Here is a 24,193-nt window from a genome sequence, read left to right as displayed (position 1 = left end):
GGAAAAGCTATATGATTCAGTTAAGTGTTTCTTCTTCATGTTTTCTAAAAAGTCACTAAAGACAGTTTCCTGTCTTGAATACCTCCAAGGATAGCTTGCTCATGCTGACATGCCTATTGCTTCTCAGAAGATCGTTATATCCCTTTAAAAAATATCTTGGCAAGCTACCATCCAAGGACTTTGAGGAGGCACTGTGCTTCTGTTTTTGATCACTCTAGGACCATTTGATGTGCTCTTTTTCCTTCCTGATTTTCCAAGAGCACACCATACCCCTGGTTTTTACCATTTCCTGTTGCACTTACTCCTTGATCTAGAAAAGCAACAAGCAGCTATGGGCAAAATTGGAAAAGGCCATGTAACACGGCTGAAATGAAAATAGGTGTGGTGGCATGCTGCCAGGCACAGGCATATGGTGAGGTTTTATTGCAATGGACTGGTCATAGATTTGTAATAGCTTGCATAGCTCTCTTGTTGGCTTTTGACAAATCAAGCAATAATTCAAAAATGACTCATATAGGGCTTCTATGATTGAAGGTGCCTTTTGTGACCTGCAAGTTTTCTTTTTATATTGGCAGATAAAAATAGTTGAAGAAAGAATAGCTCATTTAAGCATAACTTACAGAATCTGAAAGAATACCCCATCCTTTTGTTAATAACCAGTTATGATATGAGCCACCAGAACCTCTATATAACTCAACATTTTCTTTCTGGTGTAGAGCAAACTGCTCCCCTTTCAAATACAATACACTTTCTCAGTCTAGAGCGGAGTTTCTCAACAATTACTCCCTGGAGCCATAGGTTTCCACCAGAGGTCACTAGAGATTCCTCGAGACGTTGTGATTGTTAAAAGAATAAACATCTTTTTAGCTGTAGATTAATAATTTCAATACAAGAATTCCCTGAGGTCTGAAAATTATTTCAAGGCTTCCTCCATACTAAAAATGTTTAGAACACCTTGTCTAGAGATTGCTGCACACACAGCATCAATAATATTAGTGTGTGTCCCGTTTTTAAATGGAAGAGTTAATAAAGAGTTAATAAAAGCAACATATGGAAGGCCAAAGCTTCCTCAGCCATTAGTAACCTTTAAAAGCTAGGATTGGTTTGGGGGCCCCAAATCAATCCTGCAGGAAGATGTTGGTGACTATGCCAAACAGTCCTAGAAGATAATAGACAGTATCCTGTAAACATCTTGTGTGCATGTTAAAGCAAAACACTGAAATATGTGTTATTTCTTTCTATAGTGTTCTGGACCTCTGGATATGTCTCTCCCCTCTACTCCAGATGTCAAAATAAAAGAAGAAGAGCCAGTTGAGGTGGACTCTTCCCCTCCAGATAGTCCAGTAACAAGTCCACGGTCACCGCAGGCCAAGGAGAAGGTGAGCTGTCTGGTAGTTGTGTTTTTATCTTTGTTGATTTTTCTCTGTTTTTGTTTTTTTAAAAACATGTTGGAAACTTGGGAAAGCTTTAAACAAAAGTTCACTATTTCTTTGAACTCTAATGGCATGGTTGTAGGAGAACCAAGATGGATCTGAACCAAGCTGTAGTATAAAGAAAAGCTCAGGAATGATCAAGGTTTGCGGAAACGTAGTTGATGTTAGTTCCTCTTTGAATTGTCATTTCTTTAGAGAGAGGTGTTGGAATTGGATCCAGATGGCCTGTAAACTCAGTAACTGAGAATTGACCATGTTTGTCTTCTGGCTGCACTGTTCCTAGTGCCCAAAAATACACAAAAGTTAAGTTGTGCAGAGGGCTGCAAAGTAGGTAACATGGTCCAGGCTTTACCTGAATCTAAACTGGATTATCTCCAGGACCAGGAGTCCACCTGAAAATTACAGAATGTGCCAGGGACCAAGTGAACTTGTTAGGTATTCAGAAATGAAAAACCATTTTCTCACTATTTTTGGACAAAGCCAATTTGAAAAGCTAAGCCTGTTTTTGTTCAAATGTCTATGGGTCAATGGGCACCAGTGCTGTACGGGGAGCTTTTCCAATCGGAGTGGCTGCCCATCCTCTCTTACATTCTAGGTGATGTCCTAGCTTGTCACATTCACCACCTTTTCCTCTCTATAATTGCTCTATTGTAGAATTAGGATTTGATGTGACTGACATGGTTTTAAGACCACCTCCTAGCCCTTTTCTGTAAAATAAAGTGAAGACCTATCAAATAATCATTTACATGTTTTATTCTGGTCATGCTCAACTTAAGTTGTTTGGATTTCTGACATAGTGCATATCTTGCACACTACTTAGTTATGTTGGACTGAGACCTCATTTAGGGGAATATGCATTAGAGTTTTCTACCCAGAGACTTCTAAGTACAGCAAGAACCCCATACCTGTGGGGCCAGTACTTGCAGTTTCACTTACCTCATCCAGCAGAATAAGTCTTTTCTAGGACTTTTCTAGGTCCTCCAGGTGATTTTCTATGATATGCTTCTGTCAGGTGTTACCACAGAGTTGCTCTAGAGGCTCAAGCAAATTCCTAGAGAACACAAAACTCTAGGAAATTTCTAGGTCCTTCAGGATAACTGCGGTAACTTCCGATGGAAATTGTTCATTTCAGTAAGGCTGCTATTATCCACAGTTTTCTGTTTCCATTGTACATTCAGGAACCTATCCCCCCACAGATACAGGGATCATACTATATCTTATTATAAGACTATAAGTCCCAGGACTCTGTACAAAGGAAACCTGCAAACAAAATGCTACTACACTGCAGTAAATTGTGAAGAGTACTGCGATGTCATGGGTTTGTTTTAAGAAATAATGTTTCATTTATTCAGTCATATAATAAAATATACTGTAAGGAGCTGTTGGGGTGGGGAAAGGAATGTTGGAGCAAATGCTAATTGGTGGAATGTTTTAGCAGATTTGCATAAGGCTGGTGAGTGACAGTTGGTGAATGGCCATTAGACAATTAGCATTTAGTTTAGTTAGACTGCTGGGATCGCTTGGGAATGTGGACGGTCTTTGTGAGGAAGAATTATGATTAAGAGTTAGCTAGGTATAGGAATATATGAGTGATTTTGATGGTTTTGAGTTAGCTAGAGAAGAGTGAGAGAGAGTACATCATATTTTAAACGTAATAAATACTTATTCTGCTTTGTTATGCTTAACTTTTGTACATAAATAATTATTTTGGCTTTATACATTCAACCCTCCATGTTTGCTGGGTCTGGAGCACATAACCATCATGAAAGTGAAAAAACACAAATAAAGACATTGCTATTTTTTAACTTCTAAGAATTTCTAGGCCTTCCAACATGATTTGGCTTCCAGTGAAAGCTGGCCATAGATTTGCACTGGAGGACCCTGACATTCCTAGAGAAATGTTCTCTCTAGCAATATCTATGCCCTCCAGCATGACTGGAGGAAATTGACCATAGAATCACACTGGAGGGCCTAGAGACTCCTAGAGTGAACATTTTTAAGCAAAATTGCAAGCATAGAGGAGCAGCTATACACCGAGAGCACTACCTAGATGAAGAGTGGTGTCTGCTGGGGATAGACATTTGGTGGGTTAAGGAGCAGACACTACTCATTTCGCCATAGTTGTGTGATTTCCTGAAAGGAACTCCATATTTGGTGGCATAAGGGTTAGAGAACCCCCAAATGTATGTAGACTATTAGATTCTGCCTTTTTATTTTTGAATGTACAGGGATTTCTGACAGTAATGTTTAGAAGTGCCTGAGAAGTTTTTGCAGATGAATTGATGATTTTAGCCCTCTGGATTTAGGACTTTTGGTATCTGTCTGTTGAAATAAGTTACTGGTTCTGTTTTTGCATGAGAGGTGGCTTGGAAATTCTACAGATGGGATAAGAGGGATAAGTAATTGGTCACATTACATAAGAATATCTGGCTTTGAATGTGTGCATATTTCTCAGGAGAGCGTCTCAAAGCCTGTGATCATTTCTACACCAACTCCAACCATTGTACGTCCTGGGTCACTGCCGCTGCACTTGGGATATGATCCCATCCAACCTACTCTACCTTCCCCAACCTCGGTCATCACCCAGGCGCCACCTTCCAACAGACAGCTTGGGTAAGTAACAGGATGGTGGTTGATATGGGGAAGAGGCTGCAGGCTTCAAGGTGCTTAAAACTGACCATTCGGTTACCTATTGAATGAATCGGCAATTTTTCCTTTAAATCACAGTATTACATTTTTGTGGAGGATGGCAGTGATATATAAAACTGTAAGAAGTGTTCAAGAATAGCATCTTACTATTCCAAGCACATGGTTGTTTGTTACTGCCCTCTGTCCCCCAGTTAAAGATAGAGAAGGGAACAGAAGAAGAAGCAGGCTTAAACTCTGTCTCATGCAGTTTCCCAAAAGACTCTAACCACTATCTTCTCTCCCACAACACTGCTTGGGTGCCTTCCCAGGAAAAAAAGAGAGCTCCAGTCTCCTCCTTTTAGAGAACTCTGGCTTCTGGTCTCCATGTTTATTTAGTTTTTTGCTCCTCCTATCTAGCTTTTAGAAGAGATTTTTCTTTTTTTCCTGAACATTCGCTTTTCCCATGGTTTTACGCATGAGTGGGTGGATGAGTGAGAGCCACAGGATGGCAAAGAAGCATTGCCACACTTTCCAGGCTTTTCCATGCCTTAGCTGTGTACCTCTGTACCTCTTTTCTTTGTCTCACCCACTTACTTTCTTACACATACAGAGAATTATTGCAGGTTTCTTATAGGTAATGTCTAGTTTGACGACAAGACTAATCCTCTCTGAAAAACATGGGTGGGGAACTTTTGGCCTTCTGGACATTTTGTTTGTAATTCCTACAAATTCTCACTGGTTGGCTAGGATCCCAAAGGTCCACCTGAAAGGCCAGTAACTCCATACCTTGTTCTAAGAAGTAACTTCATCCCAGATACTGCCTGCTTAAGTTAGTTTAAGTTAGATCCACCCTTGAATCTTGAGAGACACTGTGTTCCCCCCGTTCCCCCCCCCCCCAATATGTATAGGGCAAATGGTTGGTAGATTAGGACAGTTGTTGAGAATTTGCTGAAGGACAATTTTCAAGAGGACTAATTCCTTTTCTTTCTCTTTACCTTCATTTAAGTATAATCAGTGACAAGTATCCCACTGCTGGTCTGATCTGAGTTCAAAATGGTACTGCCCACTTTGCAAAACCCTTTGAGTGTCTGCTCTTACAGTGATACAGAACCCTGGGGGATAGGTACTATTTCTGCACCTGACCAAGTTGTGCTGCAAGTTGGCTCAACTCTCACTTTCAGATCCGACATTGATCACTGATTCAAGCATTGTAATTCTCATGCCAAATGACAGGAAAGTCAGAAGTGCTTGCAGTTCTGAACATGAGCAGACTAGTGCACACTTGGTAGTCTCTGTGCTTTTGCAACTCATGCCTTTTCTGGAGGATGCATTTCTTGATACTTCTTTACTTTATACTTTTCTACTGACTTATTTTCCAACTATTGCAATGCTATCCCAGTAGTTTTGTGAAGAGTTACAAAGAGGTAGATGAGTGGGCTGTTGGGCTCTGAGACAATGCTCTGCATCTAGAATGCAATGGGAGACATCTGTGGTTTTACGCATGAGTGGGATTCCTAGTATCTTTTGCTTATTTGTTTGTTTTCTTCCAGGTCTCCAACCAGCTCTGTACCACTTGTCATGCACCTTGTGAATGGGCAGACCATGCCTGTCCTCCCTGGCCCTCCCGTTCAGATGCCTTCTGTCATATCGGTAATAGAAGCTTCCCACCCAGTTGCTTTTGATAAAGGAAGGGACAGCTTTTCCCTTTGTAGAGCATATGTGGGCACTTTAATTTGCAAAATTGACATCTCTCTCTCTTTCTCCCTCCATGTGAGATAAGCCAGGGCTGGAGGGGAGGATATGGGGGTGGAGAAAGATGGCTGCCTGCAAGGTAGCAGTGCCTGCCAAACACATTGTAGGGCAATCAGGCCTCAGAACTGAGCCTCCGTCTGAGCAGATGGCTGACACTGTTGGTTCCAGGGCTGGGAACGGCAGGCTTGCTGATTAGCTAGCTCTATGCTGAAATCACTCAAGCTTACAGAGAACATGTTGGCCTCTCTGAGTCAGAAAACCTCCCTCCCTGGACTCTTTGGGGCATGAAATGGTTATTTAGTTTTTATTTCTGCATATGAATTTTCTCGGGATCTGTGAGTGACAAATGAGAGTGCCGTCTGGTGCAATTTGCACTGTTTCTGCTGCTGATGACACAGCCCGTGCAAATCCGGAGCTGCTTTCTTTTGAGGGTGTGCTTTGCATTCTGTTTTGGAAATCAGAACCAGAGTGGAAATACAATCTCAAAAACTAATATTTTTAACATTTCTAAAACAAAACACCTTTTCCTCTTAAGAACTCAAGGCAATGTATATGCTTTATTCATCTCATTTGATTCCCACAATATTCTTGGAAGGTAGGATAGACTGAAAGAGGATTATTAGCCCAGGTTCACCCAGTAAGTGTAGTAGGTGAGTGTGGACTGGAACCTGAGCTTCCCCAGTCCAGTCACACAATACCACAGATTGGTCTCACAAAACAACCCTTATCAAACTGTTTTCTCATTACCAGCAGTATCTAATTTCATAAAGAAATTTTTGTGAGGGCTGCATTACACATAACACATTTTTGGTGCAATGGAGGCTCTAGTTACACTCACATCCTGCTGTTGAACTTTCCATATCAACTGATTTAAACAGAATATTGACGTAGATAGACATTCAGCCTTATCCAGCATGTTCTTAAATATATGTTTGAGATGTTGCACATATAACCTACCATTGTAATAAGTAAAGTTTTGCCAATCTAGGCCTCTGCATGTGTTTTGAATCACAATTCCTAGCATTCCTAATTGTTGGCCATGCTGGTTTGAACTGATAGGAGGTGAAATCCAAACATCTGGAAGGTCTCATACTGCAGAAGGTTGGATAAAATCATCATATGGGAGTATTATTTGGGTAACGGAGCCAGAACATGCTGTGGATGTCTGCTGAGTTTTTCTATAGTTTAGTCTGTGGAATGGTTCAGAGAAAAAAGGGGAACCCATTAAAATGTTCCTTTTTTGCCTGCAGTTTCTTCCTCTTCTGAACTGCTGCTGAATTGCTTCCTCTTCTGAGTTGCTATCAGTACTGTTCTTCTCTGCTAAGCAGCTACAATGTTAGTTGATGTACTTTTGGTGGGATTTCTGATATATACTATTTTTCAGCAATGTTTTTGTTTATTTCTCCTTTAATGAAAGAGCTTATTATAAATACACAATGTGTTTTCTGTCCTCTTTCCAACATACAGCTAGCAAGGCCTATGTCTGTGGTGCCAAACATTCCTGGTATTCCAGGCCCTCCAATTATCAGCAGTGGCTCCATTTCACCATCAGGCCTTCCAATGCACTCAGAAGCCAAAATGGTGAGTTCCCTGACATGGTAGTACAAGAATGAATATGTTCTTTGTTCATTAGACTAATAATCAAGTTTGGAATCTATTGTACAGGGAGAGGTGGATCTGTCTCCTTTCCAGAATGGGAGAATGTCCCCAAAGTTTCTCGGGGTCTGTGTGTTTGTTTTACTTTAAAATATGAGATAACTTAAGCATTTCCCTCTCAAACATGCACACTTTTAGTTTTTTAGTTTTTTTCCTTGCAATCACATGTAAAGTAAATCTATATTTCATACCCTTGGCTTCTTGCCTGAAAGAGGATGCAGTTGGAAGAAGCTTAATTGTATTGATGAGCGATGAAAACTGTCTATTCACCCATTCATCCTAAAGAGTTTTGCTAGTTCTCATTCTCCATCTGGAAAGAAACCATTGAACCACTGTTGATCTTGTGTTGTTTTTCTGCCCTTATAGAGACTAAAAGCCAGCCTGACTTCCTCACTAAATGGAAACAGTATGGTAGTGAGTTCTGCCAGCACCATGGTAACATCTCATCCAGAACAAGGTCAAATACTCATCCAGCACCCTGATGCACCTTCCCCTGCACAGCCACAGGTGTGCTTCAAGTCAATGGATTAGGGATTGGGAGGGGATGCTGTGTCGAAAGGTGGGCTGCGGAACCTTTGATCCTCCAGGTGTTTTGAAAAAGCCCCCACCGCTGTCCTAAAAACTTGAAAAAGTACTTGGCTGCAACTCTATACCATGAGCATAGCTAATATCAAATCGAATGGCGTCTGTTAAATTCAGGAAACAGGAGCCGTCACATAAAATGAACAGTTTATCAGAAGTAAGAATAGAAAAATGTTCAGTCTCTAGATGGTAACTAGAGACAATAAGCTTGTATTTAATAGAGCTGAAGACTGGCAAGTATCACTTGTGAGATATATAGCTTACACTCTATGCAAGATTATTTGTTCTGCTACCATCTCTGCTTAGGCATATTCTGCAATGTTTTAAAACATTTTAATAGGTTTCCAGAGACAAATAGATGAATGTGTGCACGCTGAAGGTTTTGATGCCTCTTTTATTCTCAAAATAATAATCTCTGCACAAAAATGTCACCCTGGGCCATCTTTTAGTCACCAGGAAATAACTTGTACTTAACTTTGCACAATGCCCTGTTGTCCTGGGGCACATATATGAAGCTGACTTGGGGCCACCTCCTCTCTGCAGTATCAGAGAAAGTGGAGAGCCTTTTCTCAGTCCTTCAATTTGCATAGAAAGATCTCTGAAAGCAGAAATGAAATAGAGGTTTTCCACCCTTCCAGCAGCAAATTCTGACCTTTGTCAGCAATAAAGTTCAGTCTGTATGATATCAGTGACAAATTGGTCGTGGTGAGGGATCTGATGGAAAGCTGTGTTTACAGCCTTGTGGAGCTACTGGTTATACAGTCTGATAAAGAACTTTGTCTTTTCTATATTTTTGTTGAATTTTCCAGTTTGACAAATATCCTTTATTCTAACAATAGATTTTGCAATTTAAAATAAGTATGGTATAGCAGTATTATGTGTGTTTATCTTACATCCATATGTTTTTCCAGTTGTCAAATTTAGAATTTCTAGTTGCAGAATTTATGAGATGTTGGCACAGAGTTCCTGCATACCTTGGCCTATATTGTGTTGCTTCTGTCGTCGTTGCTGCCAGGCATTTATCACTTAGGCATCATAGGCGATAGGGACACAGTCTGGAATATAAAAGACAGTATTTTGAGATCTTAACTCCCTCTGTCTCTCTTCCTATTTTAATTACTTGGGTTTAAATGCTTCTCCATTTGGTCCTGCCAGCTAACCAAATGCCAGCATTTCATCAAGACTGCCACCTGCTCTGTCAGCTAGACAGAAGCTTCCAGAAGTTTACTATCCATATGCTGCCTGACTGATAATGAATAGTAGTGAGGTGTAAACAGGCATGCCTAGTTATAGATCCCATTTGATGAGGCTGAACTGAGGCAGAAAACCTGGAGATCCGTTTTTGCTGTTGACAGTTAATTTCCTTTGTTCTTTAAAAAAAAACAACAGAAAAATGTCAGAAGATTTGTAGATGTGTTGGTTCCACAATTGAAGGAGTGCAAATGTAAAGATATTCAATGTGATTATCACATTGCCGAAATCTTTTTTTAAAGCTTGTAATGTAGTTCTCATTAAACAGAATGAATTCAGTTGATGTTTGAATGGTTTTTGAATCACTGTGCAGGAAAAATCTTATGCTTCTTTTCTAGCTAAATAGTCTGATGAGAATTTATAAGGATGATGTGAGATCAAGAACTGGAAAAAAAAATTCTATCCTCAGTGTTGATCCTAACTACCTGCTATTAGGCTTCCCCAAGACAACTGAACTAGCCTATTATTCATTTTGCTTATTGGTGTCAGTCTTTCATTTTCTCTTCTTCATTGCTAGGTTTCCCCAGCTCAACCCACTCCTAGTACAGGAGGCAGACGGAGACGCACATTGGATGAGGATCCTGATGAACGAAGACAGCGTTTCTTGGAGCGCAACCGCGCTGCAGCCTCCCGTTGCCGCCAGAAACGCAAGCTGTGGGTCTCATCCCTGGAAAAGAAGGCAGAGGAGCTTACGACCCAGAACATCCAACTAAGTGTAAGTCTGCAGCCAGCACCGCAGTGTCTCGGCGTCTTCCTATTTAAATCACAAAAATTATAACAATTTGTACTTAACTTTTAAGACCTGCATCCTCTGACAGTTCATGTGAGATGTATTGCTACATACCATCAACTGAAAAGTATGCCCAGTAACACCAGTGCAGATCATGTGAACAATCAATGAGATAACTATCCCCTTATTCCCACAGTGAAGTGATTAGCTTTTTTCATTGGGCATAGAGACATCCTTGCTCTGTAGTGGCCAGGAATTTGACAAGAGGACTTTAACACTTCAACATGTAGATTACCTACCCTACTCATGTATAAACCTAGACATTTTAGTAAAAAATAAATTTTAAAAACCTGACTCGACTTACCCACTGATCAATATGAGTACAGTACTTTAACTGTTATTTAAGTAGAGAGTGTCCCAGTGGAACCTGATACTCTCTACTCTCTCTGCAGCTTGAAATCCTGGATGGAGAAATGGTGGCGGCAGCCAGGGGTTACTGGCCCTCTGAATTGGTGCTTTTTTCCTGTCTATGGAATGAGCCATATCAAAATCTATTATCATAATCCATAATAATCCCTTCATTGACCCTGATTTTCTGATTAAATGGCTGACCTTCAAGTTGGATAGTAATCACTAGTAGGAACACTGTTCTTCATCCTCACTCACTGCCTTTCAGTCTGGAGGAAGAAAGGCAATTCGGCCAGCCGTGGGATTCCACTTTAGAGCAATCTTAGGTCCCCTGGTTTCCTGTAGGTATTCCTCAATCTGTGCCTACAACAATACTTGGAAAGCCTTCACTGTTCTTCACTGCAGCTGTTCAGGAAACAACACTTTGCTTCTTCTTCAGGGTGGTTTGTGTTCTGCTCTCTGAATCAGTGTAGCAGGAAAACATGTTTAAACACTTTCCAGCTCTGCTGGAGTCCTAAGGTGGAGGAGATGCTATCATCCAGGTCAATAGGTTCTTAATAGCTTTTGATTCCACTTGTCTGCCACACCATCATGAACTCCGGATGCAACCTTTTGCTATGTTTGACAGACAGACCATACCAAATGACACAGCATCTTGAAAGCTCTGGCACATAAGCCCCTTTACTTGATGTGTGTTATCTTCAAAAAGTAAAGAGGACTCATGACATAGAATAGATTTGATGTAGGAAAGAAACAGTCTCAAGATGTTGAAAAAAGATATGCTTGTTACATCTACTTTGCTCCATAAACGCAAAACAGGTTATGGTGGCCATTCTGACCATTTTCTGAGAGAATCAATTGTTTTTGTATATCATGCATGACATTCTAGCTCACTTTGCCATTTTGTGGCATCAGAGATGACTTCAGTTCATATCTTTTAATTGACCTCTGATGTTAGGTGAGGTCATGTTTCAGAGTGTAGAGTTCTTCTGGAGGCTAGTTCCTACCAAGGCATGGGGAAATTATTCTTTCCCTGCGGTATTATCATCATAGGTGATCACTCGTGACCGAGTTTGATTGTCATCCAAGGGTAAAGTCTTGACCAGGGGTCCTCAAACTTTTAAAGCAGAGGGCCGGTCCACAATCCTTCAGACTGTTGAGGGGCCGAATTATCATTTGAAAAAAACAAAACAAACAAATTCCTATGCACACTGCACATATCTTATTTGTATTGCAAAACAACAACAACAACAGTGAAAGAACAATACAATATTTAAAAATCAAAACAATTTTAACCAACATAAACCTATCAGGATTTCAATAGGAAGTGTGGGCCCGCTTCTGGCCAATGAGATAGTCAGGTTAATTAGGATTGTTGTTGTTGTGTGCCTTTAAGTCATTTCAGACTCTGGGGGAGCCTAAGTCTAAAATTATTTATTTATTCATTTACTACATTTATTTACTACATTTATATCCCGCCCTTCTCACCCCAAAGGGGACTCAGAGCAGCTGTATGTACATACAATATATTATATTATTAGCATAGCACAATATTAGCATTATATATTCCTTTATTTATTTATTTACAGCATTTATATTCCGCCCTTCTCACCCCGAAGGGGACTCAGGGCGGTGGTATATTGAACTATACCACTATACTGTAATATTATATGTAATATATAACATAGAATTAATATTATTATATGGTATTATTATTAGTATTATATTGTATAAAATGATAATATTATTATCAATATCATATGTATATACAATATATTATATTATTAAAACTGATATAAAAATATTATATTATAAATGAGGGTGGGGGCCAGGTAAGTGACCTTGGAGGGCCGCATCCGGCCCCCGGGCCTTAGTTTGGGGACCCCTGGTCTTGACAGTGGTCCATAGGTGACTGTAGAGATCTATTTTGGATCTGCATGGTTTTTCACAATGAGGACATAGATTTCCAGATAGAAGGCGTTCCCGACAAGGGTTTGGTTGATGTGCTTTCCTTTTGGAATGTTTCTCCCTTTCACCCTCTATTCGTGCCTCTTCAATATCCACAGTAGAATTGGTAACCGCTGATATTTAGTTACAAAGCTTGAGTGCCAGGGCTTCCCAGTTCTCAGTGTTTATGCCACATTTTTAGGCTATATACAGCTCCTTAATATCTCAATAAAGAATATTCTCCTACCTGACAAATCTGTTGTTATTGAAAACAGGACATGCTGCTTGCTTAGGTGAAGTACATCAAGGGCATTTGTCTTTTTTGCTCTTTTCGTCTTGTGTATAACATTGGTGGGTCACTTTCCCATTTGTTCTCCAACGTTTGACCAAATTTGTGATACTCTTTATCGCAGCTAAGACCCACAATTCTGTGATTTTTAAAATTATTGTTACGTTGCTTGAACGTCCTGGAAAATGGTGGGATGTTCCCTCTTAAAGAAAGAGGGTTTTAGCTTTACCATATATCGTGGACGATGGGCTAATCCAGTGTTAAATGGTCTTATCTACTTAGGAGAAATAAAACAAAACAGATTTTTGCCTGGAAATAATTCTGTTTCAACACAAAGAGCATTTTGAGTTCTCCCAGTGTGTGTGATCCAGTGCTAACTTAATCTTCCCACTCTTTTATGGCGGCCTTAAAGATTGACTTTGAAATGCTGCTAGTGACTCCCCCACCCCAAGGTTGTGGCCTGTAACCCCCAAAGGCCACTCCAGCAAATAGTGATGGCGTTCCATGCTGATTTATTGGTAAAGAGTGGCTACAGGAGATAGCTTTTGGTTCAGTTTAGGTCTGTAGCTCTTGTGTCAAGTTGGAAAATCTCCCTTGTTTTAGACTGTAGCTCCCAAAATCTCCAGCCAGCTTAGTGAGTGGCTAAGCCAACTAGAGAATTCTGAGAGCTTTAATCTCCTGAAATAACATTTTGTCTCTCTGTTCTTCAGCACTTAGATTCTGTTGCAGTTCTCCCTCTTTGCTCTGCTACTGGAACAGAATCCTTCTCTGAGTACCTTGGTTGATATCCAACCACTGTTATACTTCCATAAAGGAGGCACATTTGAGTTCTTTATCCTTCTACCAGTAATGTCTTTGCTTTTCTTGTGTTCTTGTGTTATTTTTAGCCCACCCTGCTTCACTTGGGTTGAAGTCAATAACAATTCCTTTAAAGTAGTGGTTTCCAACCTGTGGGCCACAGCCCAGCAGTTAGCCATGAGAACGAAAATCCAGTCTGCAATCCTTCTTCCTCTTTATTTTATTTTATTTTATTTTATTTTATTTCTGTTCCTTTCCACAGAGCTGACCATTGCATTAGATAGACCACATCAGCTCTAGATTATTCAATATGGTTTTCTGTGGGCAAGCAAATTGTGACTACTGGATGGCATATGTTCTGTATCAGATACTAGAGCTGATGTGGTCTATCCAATGCAATTTTCTGAATCAGCACCCCAAGTAACCAAACCGAATCTAAATTTGTCCAAAAACTGATTCATAACCCTTTTGGTACTAATGTTGGAGAGTGGTCCCTGGTCAAAGTGCTCCCTGGTCAAACAAAGGTTGGGAACCGTTGTTTTTAAAATAGGCATTCCATATTTCTATCTAACTAAAAAGCTCACTAGTGATTTGATCACATTGCTCAGTTCAGCTCTTATGAAATTTTTTAGGCATAAGGCGCCCCCTTAAAAACAGGATTAAGCCATACAGTAAACAATTTAAACACTCCCTGACAAGGCATGCAAAATGGAGCATTTCTTGCTGTCAGTAACCAGCAACAGTCTCTCTGACTGGCTAGCTCAGTGGACAAAGGAGGGGGCATACAGATTCGTCATTTTATGCAGCAATTCTGAAAAGCACATGCAATGAGGGCAAATGTTATTTCCTTTCCCACAGAATGAAGTCACACTACTAAGGAATGAAGTTGCTCAACTCAAACAACTGTTGTTGGCTCACAAGGACTGCCCAGTGACTGCATTACAGAAAAAAACACAAGGTTATCTTGGTAAGTGGAGTCCTCTGGCTGTGCCTGCAGGTCAAGTAAGGATAAGACATCTAGATTTCTTTCATCTTCAGTGCATGATAAAATAATCATCTCTCTATATAAAAGTCAAAGTATGTATGTATGTATGTATGTATGTATGTATGTATGTATATATGTTGGCTTGTACCAAAAAGGCTCCTCCATGGCTTGATGGAACTGGACCAAAGGAGGCATACATATTTTTCATTATCCAACTTTGGATATTTGAACTAAAAACAAAACCCACCCCTTTTAGGCCCAGAGTAAGAGGAAAGGAAAAGGGACAATGTGGATTTGCTATGGCTAGGTGAAGTGACCCTCTATCATGTGACTGGAAAATAAAGGGTGTGAAGCAGATTGGCTTTTGTTGGGTGAAATGGGGAGGAAATAATAGGAGGAGGGAGGAAAAAATGAAAAAAAGGAAGAAGGGGATAGAAGGAAGAAAGAGAAAGGAAAGGGGAAAGTATGAGAGGAGGTGTGGGGAGAAAAGAAAGAAAACGAAGAGAAGAGGGAGGGAAAGAGGGAGGGAGGGAGGAAATGAGAGAAAATATATTAGGGAAAACAAAATAATGATAAAGGGGGGGAAAGAGAAAAGGAGATGGTGTCTGAGGGAAAGAGAGGAAGGAAAGAAAGAGCTACAAAGAGTGTGTTTACCGTTGGCAGAACGTTGTAACAGAGGCAGGCGATACCAGGTATATACGTTTGTTGAAAGTAGTTAGAAACTGGGGAGAAAAAATACTTTTACTATAGAATACTGGTGAGATTGTAGTGGTTTAGGTGGTTTGCTAAGAAAGCCTAATTCAAACCCTGTCTCAGCCTTAATTACATTTCGTGGGCATTTGTCTGGCAAAAAACAGTATGTGCATATACCTTTCTAAATAGCACATATGTTATCCACTACAGTAGGCTCTCAGTGGGTTTCATACCTTACTTCTTTTTGGCTCTTCTGATCAGGGCCATTCTATTAGCATCACAGGTACACTGTACCTGTAAAACTACTATGCAAAATGTACACACTTTACCATCCAGGTTCACACACCATAGGGATTATCAGACTTGGCCACAGCTCCCTGTGAGAGCCAGATGTGTTTGCTGTCTGGGAAACACAAAAAATTTCATCACTTAGAAGCCAGTGTAAAGATACTTACTGTTCCATAAGGGCTGGTTCATAAGGGAACATGAAAGCCATCAAGGTTGAAGGAAATTTAAAGAAGAATACATATTTTGCTTACATATGAGCCGACACCCTCTTTTATCTCACTGAATCTCCAAATTAAGAACATCTAAGGGAAACAATGGGAAAAGTACCACATCCAGAAATCTCTTCCTCTTTCTGTTGTCCATTCCTTTCATTTAAACTGCTTCTTTCCTGCTGTTTCATATATCTGTCCCTTCTTTCCCCTTTCTCACATCATTTTCAATAACCTGAGTTCTTCAGGTTTCTTATTAATAAAATCTCTCATCTGTGTTGCCTCCTGATACTCAAGGGATGGCTCTTTACATAATATTTCTAGGATCAGTATGGCAGAAAGAGAGTGGAAAATAGTGCAAATGTACATCAAAAAAATATCAGTGCTCCAGAAGGCCTTCCTGCTGTGGGTATTCAGAAATGACACTTGCATGTAGTGAACATACATTCGTGCCTTGCAGGGCTCTTGGCATATGCGGTTTATTTTGATTCAGTACAGTGACTCACAGCTTGAGAAATGTGGCAATGAAACCAAATCTCCTCCTCCTTCTCTCCCCCCCCCCCCCCCCAAAGGCTTTGTGTACAATACAGAAAAGTAGAACAAATTCTCCCCTTCAACTCCATTTCCCTGTTATAAGCTCCTGTTTTGGAGTTTATCGTTCATGTTATTAGTTTTTGCTTTGTGCTAGCTGCAGGAATAGAAATTCAGCTCACATCAGACTGATGAACATGAAATTCTTTCTTCCCCCTCACACACGCATGCATACACAGTTTTATTACTTAGATTTGTGACTAAGCAGCTCCTCAGACAAAAACGCTAGTAGAGCAGGGATGGAATTACAGCTTCCTTCACCGTTGTGTTATTTTTATTTGTAGTACCTTGTAAATTATTTTTACAGGTTGGGGAGAGGATATGTGTGACCCAATATCTTAACATGCAAGGAGATAATGAAGCAAAATACAAAATTTACAATCTAGTCTGCTAAAGGTTTTTACCCCCCCCCCCCCCCCCCACCCGCCCCAACCCAGCCAATAGGCTTTGGAAGTCAAAGTGAGTAGCTGACTTAAACTGGGAGTGATCATATTAAGCAGCATATAAATATTGGTTTAGAACAGAACTGCAGTATCACTATTACCAGGCTAGATTTTCCTCTTGTGTTTGGCTGTACAGGATGTATCACTGGCAGTATCATTATTACCAGGCTAGATTTTCCTCTTGTGTGTTTGACTGTACAGGATGCACTCTTTCTATCAATGCCGTATTCAGTTATATTTTTGCCATTAGTCTTGGTTTTGTTTTGTTTCGTGTCAGGAGTGACTCAAGAAACTGCAAGTCGCTTCTGGTGTGAGAGAGTTGGCTGTCTGCAAGGACATTGCCCAGGGGATGCCCAGATGTTTGGTGTTTTACCATCCTTTTGGGAGGCTTCTCTCATGTCCCCACACAGGAAACTGAAGCTAACAGAGGGAGCTCATCTGCTCTCCCCTGATTTGAACCGCTGACCTATCAGTCAGCAGTCTTGCCAGCACAAGGGTTTAACCCATTGCACTACCATTGCACCACTTGGTGATATCAGTTTGTTCCAGTTTATTTTCTAAAATCTATGTGAAGAATTGTGAGTGCTATTCATCCTGGATCTCCAGGGATGATTCTTCCTCCCCTGTGCTATCGTTTTAATGGAGAATCTCCAGAAGTGAAACTGCAACAATGGCAGAGAATGTATTGTGTACATTATTGCCATTTTGTTACCTTGATGGTGTTGGGTTTGTTTTAGAAGATTTGTTGAAATAGGTGAGTTACTTTGGCAACACCTGAAGTGCATTGTGACTGCTTCTTCATTGATTTCAGCAACTGGAGCTACTGAATCCCCCAATTTGTACATTTGGTCAGAATGTACAAATCCAGTTGGGCTGCAACTCCCATCATCTTTCACCATTAGCTGTTATGTTTTGGGCTGATGGGAGTTACAGTCCAGCAACATCCTAGCCCACCGTGTAAGTGAATTTTGATCAAAAGAGCAGCACATATACAAGGCAGAAACCAGCTGATTGATTGTTCTGTTCTAGAAACCAGAAATCAATAAATAGTGTGATATAGTAGCACCACTGTTACTAATGTTTCATGTTTTTGTTTTTCTTTCCTCCCCTCACCTTTTTTTTTAAAAACAGAAAGCCCAAAGGAAAGCTCTGAGCCCACGGGTTCCCCAGCTCCTGTCATCCAGCATAGTTCTGTGACAGCCTCTCCCAATGGCCTGAACGTTCGCTCTGCTGCTGAAGCCGTCGCTACTTCAGTCCTCACTCAAATGGCAAACCAAAGGACAGAACTGAGCATGCCTGTACAGTCGCACGTCATTATGGCTCCGCAATCGCAGTCTGCAGGCAGATGATGCCACAAGCCATCTGACATAGAACTAACCAATCAGAACTTGCAGCTGGAAAGACTGATCACAACTAAGCCCCTTGAGCAGTCTGGGGTGGATACAATTTTTTTCTTTTTCTTTTTTTTTCTTTTAAACGTGAGTAAGGGGCAGCTATGGAGCTTTCAACAAAGTATGTCCCATAACAATCTTGGCCCAAAGCAGCTGTCGTTATTGCCGTCCGGTTTCGAAAGGATGGCTTCAGAAGGAGCAGCCTTCCCATCCCTTAGGGGTGATTGCTCATCGTATAGAACCTCATAGTCTTGCTCAATGTGGTCTTAAATGGTTACTGTTCAGGTATAGGTTACGCTAACACTAAGCCTTTTGCAGTATGGTTATTTATGGTGCTTTCTGGAGTCAGCCACTTTAGCGAACAAAGTAATTCATTGGAGAAGCTGTAATATTTTGCTGGTGCTGTCCATTGAACAAACAGAATGCACCCACACTGCTTTCAGGCATCTCTGGTATTTTCCTTGCTGCCGTGGTTGACCTTCAATTCTGCACTTTCACACAGAACTCCAGCTCAAGGCTCTGAAGGTGGTAAGCTTCATACATTTATAGGGTTTTGCTGCCTACACCCCTAGTTCCCCCAAATTGTTTTGTGGAACATGTGAGGAACATCATTCTTAGTTGCTTTGACTGATGTGTGTTTTTAGTCGGGATGGTGGAAATGATGCCTTTGCCTGCCTGGATCACAGTTGGCATTTTCTGTGACTGTGGCAATTACCAGAGATGAGGTAGTATTCCCAGTCATTTTATCTGCTAAAATTTGTAGCCTTTTTTGCTGTGGAAGCAGTAATCAAAACACAAAGTGGCATTTTAGATATCAGCAAGGTGTGGTCAGCCTATCCATTTCAAATGGTCAGAATACAGAATTTGTGAGCTCAAAGCATTTTCTTGCCCCTTTCTGCTGTCCTTGTCCTGCAGAATGAATTATGTCGCAACACCCTCCCCTTTCAAAAAGTCTCCATAATTCTCTATAAATCATAGATTTGAAAGGCCATGAGCCCCTTTTAAACCTTGTACATTTCAAAGGATCACCTGTTACATTTCAGGCCAGTGAACTCATGAAGACTGTGGCCTTAAATCATGGGCTTGTCTGTCTTAAGGACAAGAAGATTAGATGAGCATGCACACCTGTTTCCCTCTTCCCTTTTTCCCTTCAAAACATTTCCTCCAGTCCTTTTTTGGGAGTAACGTATCATCCACTCCTTTTGGAAAAAAGTGGGACCCCTTGAAGTACTAGTATGACAAAGTGGATGCCAACAGAACAAAGCACCTTGGCATTTCAAAAGCTTTTGGATTGTTTCTTCTCCTTATCTCTCCTTATTGTCAAAATGCAGATATGTTGTTGAAGGCTTTCATGGCCAGAATCACGGTTGCTGTTAGTTTTCTGGGCTGTATGGCCATGTTCCAAAAGCATTCTCGCCATAGACCCACATCTATGACAGGCATTCTCAGAAGTTGTGAGGTCTCTTGGAAACTAGGCAAGTGAGGTTTATATTTCAACAGAAAAGAGGAAACCATGAAAATGAACAAAATCTGGCTACCAGTATTTTTAAAAAACTCTAAAACCTGGACAGTATATAAAGAACACTGAAAACAGGGGAATTCCAGACATGAAACAATCAGGGCCAGCTATCACTTCATAACAAAGGATTCCCCCAGGCAATAATCAGCCAGGCTTTGAAGCTGCAAGGCTTTTCAAAGTGATTAATTTCAACATTCACGCTTGCCTCCAACATACAAGTATTCTTTCTCCCATCCTGAACTTTCCACAGATTTATAAGCCTCACTTGCGTCGTTTTCAACAAACCTCACAACCTCTGAGGATACCGGCCCTAGATCAGGAGAGAGTGCTTCTGGAACATGGCCATACAGCCCGGAAAACTCACAGCAACCTAGAAATGCAGATAGGCTTGCATTTCCCTTAGGTTGGCTTTGATCTTATGGTAACTGGCTCATTTGAATCTTGAGTGAGGAGAGAAGATGCGGTTTTGTGATCAGGATACAGCAGCCATCTCACAAGCCCACAAAATGCCAATTCTTCCTCTGTTTTGTCTTCCTGATTATGTCTCTCTTTCTCCCCATTTGAAGCATTTTTGTCTTCTGTAGTTTGTGCTGCAAAACTATATGAGGGTCATAATTACTTTATAGCTGCTTTTCACAATTTTTCACCCATTGGAATACATAGTAATTTAATTCAGTGCTTCAGTACCTACTGCAAGATTTAGGCATGTCAAATTTTACTGAGATTTTCTTTCACAGGCAAGCTGGCTTGTTGTCCTTGTCCCTATTCCCTCAGTGGTATTGTTTCTTGACCTATTTCCTTGCTTCTATTCTATTCTTTTGTGAATTTTTTTTCAACCTCCTCTTGGGTTCCCTTTCCTTCCTTTTTTTTTTAAAAGTAGCAAGGAACTCAATTCTGAATGTCCACAGACTTCCTTTTAGCAGGCATTTCAGACATCCTGTCATATGTCTCTCCCGCTCCCCTTCAACACCCTTTCCCATTCTTTCTTGATACACTGAAAATGCACATTGGCAAGGGCTTTGAAATATAACTTCTCCCAGCAGGGTATCTGTTTCCTTAGTGACAGCCCTGATAACAACACTCAGCAGGTGCAACCAGGAAACATAGAGGATAATAGAACAGGAAAGGTGCTGGCGGGATGGCTGGAGAACAGATTGCAACGTGTTGTCTGTTTACGTATATTTATATATGCACCTTTCAAAGTGGGTTTCTGATTATTATTTTTAAAGAAAGTTTCGGAATCATTTGCACATTTGTATAGATGCCACAAAGGGTACTGTGGAGCTGAATCAGAATTATCCATTGTCGATAGCCAGTACCTTGTTGTGCAAAAGAATATAGGATATAAAGCAGTGCTATAGCCCGTGTGACTCTTAATCTGGTTTGGTATGCAATGACACAAATGAAAGACCACATATGCCTCCAGGCAGTCCTCTGCCTCCTGATAAAGCAAGATTCCCTCTCTCCTTCCTTCAGCTTTGGGGTAAGGAGCATGGGTGGGTGGCGTGAGGAGAGTCCGAAAGTCTGGGTTAAGAGTCCTAGGAGTCTGCATTTGATCTGTGGTCCATCGATACTCTTGTCTGTCTGAGACGGAATTTTCCTGTCACTGCTGTGTAAAATCTCTTAACTGGAGATACTGAACCTGCCTTTATACTAGCCTTCCCCAGCTTTGGAGCCTTTTGGTTGTTCTGTATCACAAACACTCTGACTGATCTGAAGGGCCTATTTGGGGGGCGGGGGGTGTCCCTGCACTATAGTCTCTTTCCTGATCAGATTATAGCTTGCTGAATGTTATCATTGGTCTCGCCCAATAACATTTCCCAGTATGATGTTCTCCACTTGTGTGGGATCACAGCTGGCCACAATGGCTGCAAATGATTATAAAGTGGTAATTTTAATACAGCTTGAACACACTCGCATGAAGAAGGTTGCATAAGCATGTGGAATTGTGAGTTATATACAGCCTTCCCAGCCTTTAATTTCTGGATGCATTGCCTGTGCCCCCTGCTTGTAGTTCTCTCGGGCTGTCACAGTTGTAATTCCTACTTACTGCATGCAAATTCTGCTTACATTCATCTGCAATATAAAAACTCAGGCTGAGTTTCAAAACAGACATCGTAAGCTGCAGAAAAACAGGGACATTGTGAGTGGAAGGTTAGGAGTTGAATTGGGCAGGTGTTATCCACATCCTGCCTTTTGAAATTGAGGTTGTGGAGGAGCTGTGGCCTCAAACTGTGACAATATTGTGTTGTCGAAAGCTTTCATGGCTGGAATCACTGGGTTGCTGTGAGTTTTTCAGGCTATATGGCCATGTTCCAGAAGCATTCTCTTCTGATGTTTCTCCAATATCTATGGCAGGTATCCTCAGAGGTTGTGACAATATTCATAAGCCATTTTCCAGACCAATATATTATCCAACCCCTTTAATAGTGTGTGTTGAGTTACTGAGTACTCAACATATCTCAGGTGGATTCCTGGGTGCAAAACAAAACAAAGGCTTTCAACTGCCAGGGCTTGCGGAAGTTCCTTTTTTGAGCTGCAACCCCCAGAAACTCTGTTCCACTGTCAGCATCGCTACTGGCCTCATTGCCAGTCACAACACCACTAATGGTTGCTTATGAGGGATGACTGCCATTAGAGCCATCTCAAGAAATGCTACTTCCTGAGGCAAATTTCTCTCTTTCTCTGCCAATACCAAGGGCCCACTATAATGATAATGCAGATGTACCTCAGTTAACAAAGGATGGTAGATGTGTTCCTGGACATTCCTGCTTTAACAGAAACTTTGGTACAAAAATCAGCTCGACACAAAAGCAAGCAGGAGGCGATCCCAGCTCCTTGCCTACTTTTTGGCATCACAGTTTAATATTTTTATGAATCCCCCAGCAAACAGAAAGCCCTCATTCCCTGAAAACTAGTACTAGTTACCTCTCCTCTTCCAGGAGGTCATTGATCTTCCTTACCTGGAAATGGGAACTTGAAAGAGTGCATAGCTACTGGCGTGTGCATGTGCCTGCCTGCAGCCGAGTGCCTCCTCTAGAGTAAAAAGCAGCTTTAAGGACTTGCTTGCCTCCTTTAAATGCCTTGGAAAGAGAGTGCGTGTGGCGTGCAGGCTCGAGAAAGTGCGGCACCTGCCTGCAGCCAAGCACCTCTCCTCTAGAACAGCTTGAATGCCTAAAATGACAGTAAGGGGAGCCTGGGAAGCCCCCCCCCCCCCAAAAAAATGTGCAATTAGAAAATTGATCTTTCTGCCCTCCCGATTTCAGGAGGCTCCCAAAAAACAGATCGAGGCCCCCACCAAAAGCCGGGACACGAAACAGGTCAGAGTTTACCCCGAATGCACAACCCTATTCAATTTTTTTTTCTTTTACCAGTCTCTGCTTTTGTTTATGATTTCCATTTGGACTGTGCTTTTTTAACATGCTAAGATAGCTGATAAAGCAGGCTAATTTCACTTTCCCCCTTACCTTCTCTCTTGCTCAGTAAGGGATTCTGGAGACATTTGCTTTTATTTTTACTATTGTGGGCAGAAACACAACTAGAGTAGGATCAGTTGAAGTGTATCCTATTCTTTATCAGTTCTTGCAGCCTATGTGTCTACAGCTCACTACCTTATTTGCCACCCTTCCTATTCCAGTTTTGTTTTTTTAAAAACTTATGCTAGAAGGACAAGGAGGAAACAAAGGCTAGACAGGCAGAAAAAAAGACTGTGTAGACAGGAGCTTCTTGTCAGTTTGTTTTCTGGCTGGACGAAAGAGAAAGTAATTGAAATGCACTCCACTTTGACAAGAAGAAACACATCCTATGACTTCTGGGGTCTTGTCTCAGAAGAGAAGCAAGGCAGGACTTATAAGAATTCTGTAATGCACACCAAGGAAGCTAGCAAATCAAAAATCCATGTTTTGTTCCTCAGATGCCAACTCGTGATAAGTGAGAAACATTTGCATGACTCTCAGTGTGAACTGTTGCAGGGCAAGACAGGTTGCAGACCACATGGTTGATCTATACATAGAAATCTAGCTCTAGTTGGTGATATAATGTGTGACGGTTTCAAATAAAGCTTCATGGAAAATTGGCTGATTGGGTTTGGTCATGATGCAGATGACAATCACAACAGATCTAGGAATTACTTTTATGTCCTAAAAACTACACAAACTATAAAAAAATAAAATAAACACCCATGGCTGGAAGTTCATTCTGGTTCTCAAAAATTGTTATTTTTTAAAATGCTGAACAGTGGATGAAAGCCTTGAAATCTATTCAAAACTAAATTGTTGCAACTGAGGATCTGAAATTTACCCTATTTTTTGTTCAGAAGAAGGTTAGTTTGAGGAGTCTTGTGGTATTAAGGGCCACAAAACATTATTATTATAAGGGACTCACATGTAGCCAACAGGGCCTCTTTTTGCCCATTCTTAGTTCATGGTGAAGACCTTGTCTCAGACTGATAAAAGAATTGAGCTACACTTTCCCTGAACAGTGAAACCCATCCTCACCTAAATTTGTTAGTAGTACTTCAGATCCTGATGTGTATGTTTGTGATATAGTTGCCATCTGTCACTCTAAGATGTATCAAGGATTATAGAGCATGCAGATAGGT

General features: G+C 40.9%; 1 protein-coding gene across 6 annotated transcripts in view; it reads left to right on the top strand.

Moving 5' to 3' along the window:
- Positions 1-23,788, top strand: part of atf7 (activating transcription factor 7) — a 130,071-nt gene extending 106,283 nt beyond the window's left edge. For all 6 annotated transcript variants that reach the window (XM_062971612.1, XM_062971610.1, XM_062971611.1 and 3 more), the window contains 8 exons: positions 1,245-1,379; positions 3,889-4,046; positions 5,612-5,711; positions 7,281-7,394; positions 7,836-7,976; positions 9,820-10,017; positions 14,333-14,441; positions 17,815-23,788. In XM_062971612.1, the coding sequence (XP_062827682.1) occupies positions 1,245-1,379; positions 3,889-4,046; positions 5,612-5,711; positions 7,281-7,394; positions 7,836-7,976; positions 9,820-10,017; positions 14,333-14,441; positions 17,815-18,032 (1,173 nt within the window). In that variant the 3' untranslated portion in view covers positions 18,033-23,788. The remainder of the gene's footprint in view (positions 1-1,244; positions 1,380-3,888; positions 4,047-5,611; positions 5,712-7,280; positions 7,395-7,835; positions 7,977-9,819; positions 10,018-14,332; positions 14,442-17,814) is intronic.
- The last annotated feature ends 405 nt before the right edge of the window (positions 23,789-24,193 follow it).

The sequence above is a fragment of the Anolis carolinensis genome, chromosome 2 (genome assembly GCF_035594765.1).
Source record: "Anolis carolinensis isolate JA03-04 chromosome 2, rAnoCar3.1.pri, whole genome shotgun sequence".
Lineage (NCBI taxonomy): Eukaryota > Metazoa > Chordata > Lepidosauria > Squamata > Dactyloidae > Anolis > Anolis carolinensis.
This window is presented reverse-complemented; position numbering and strand designations above follow the sequence as displayed.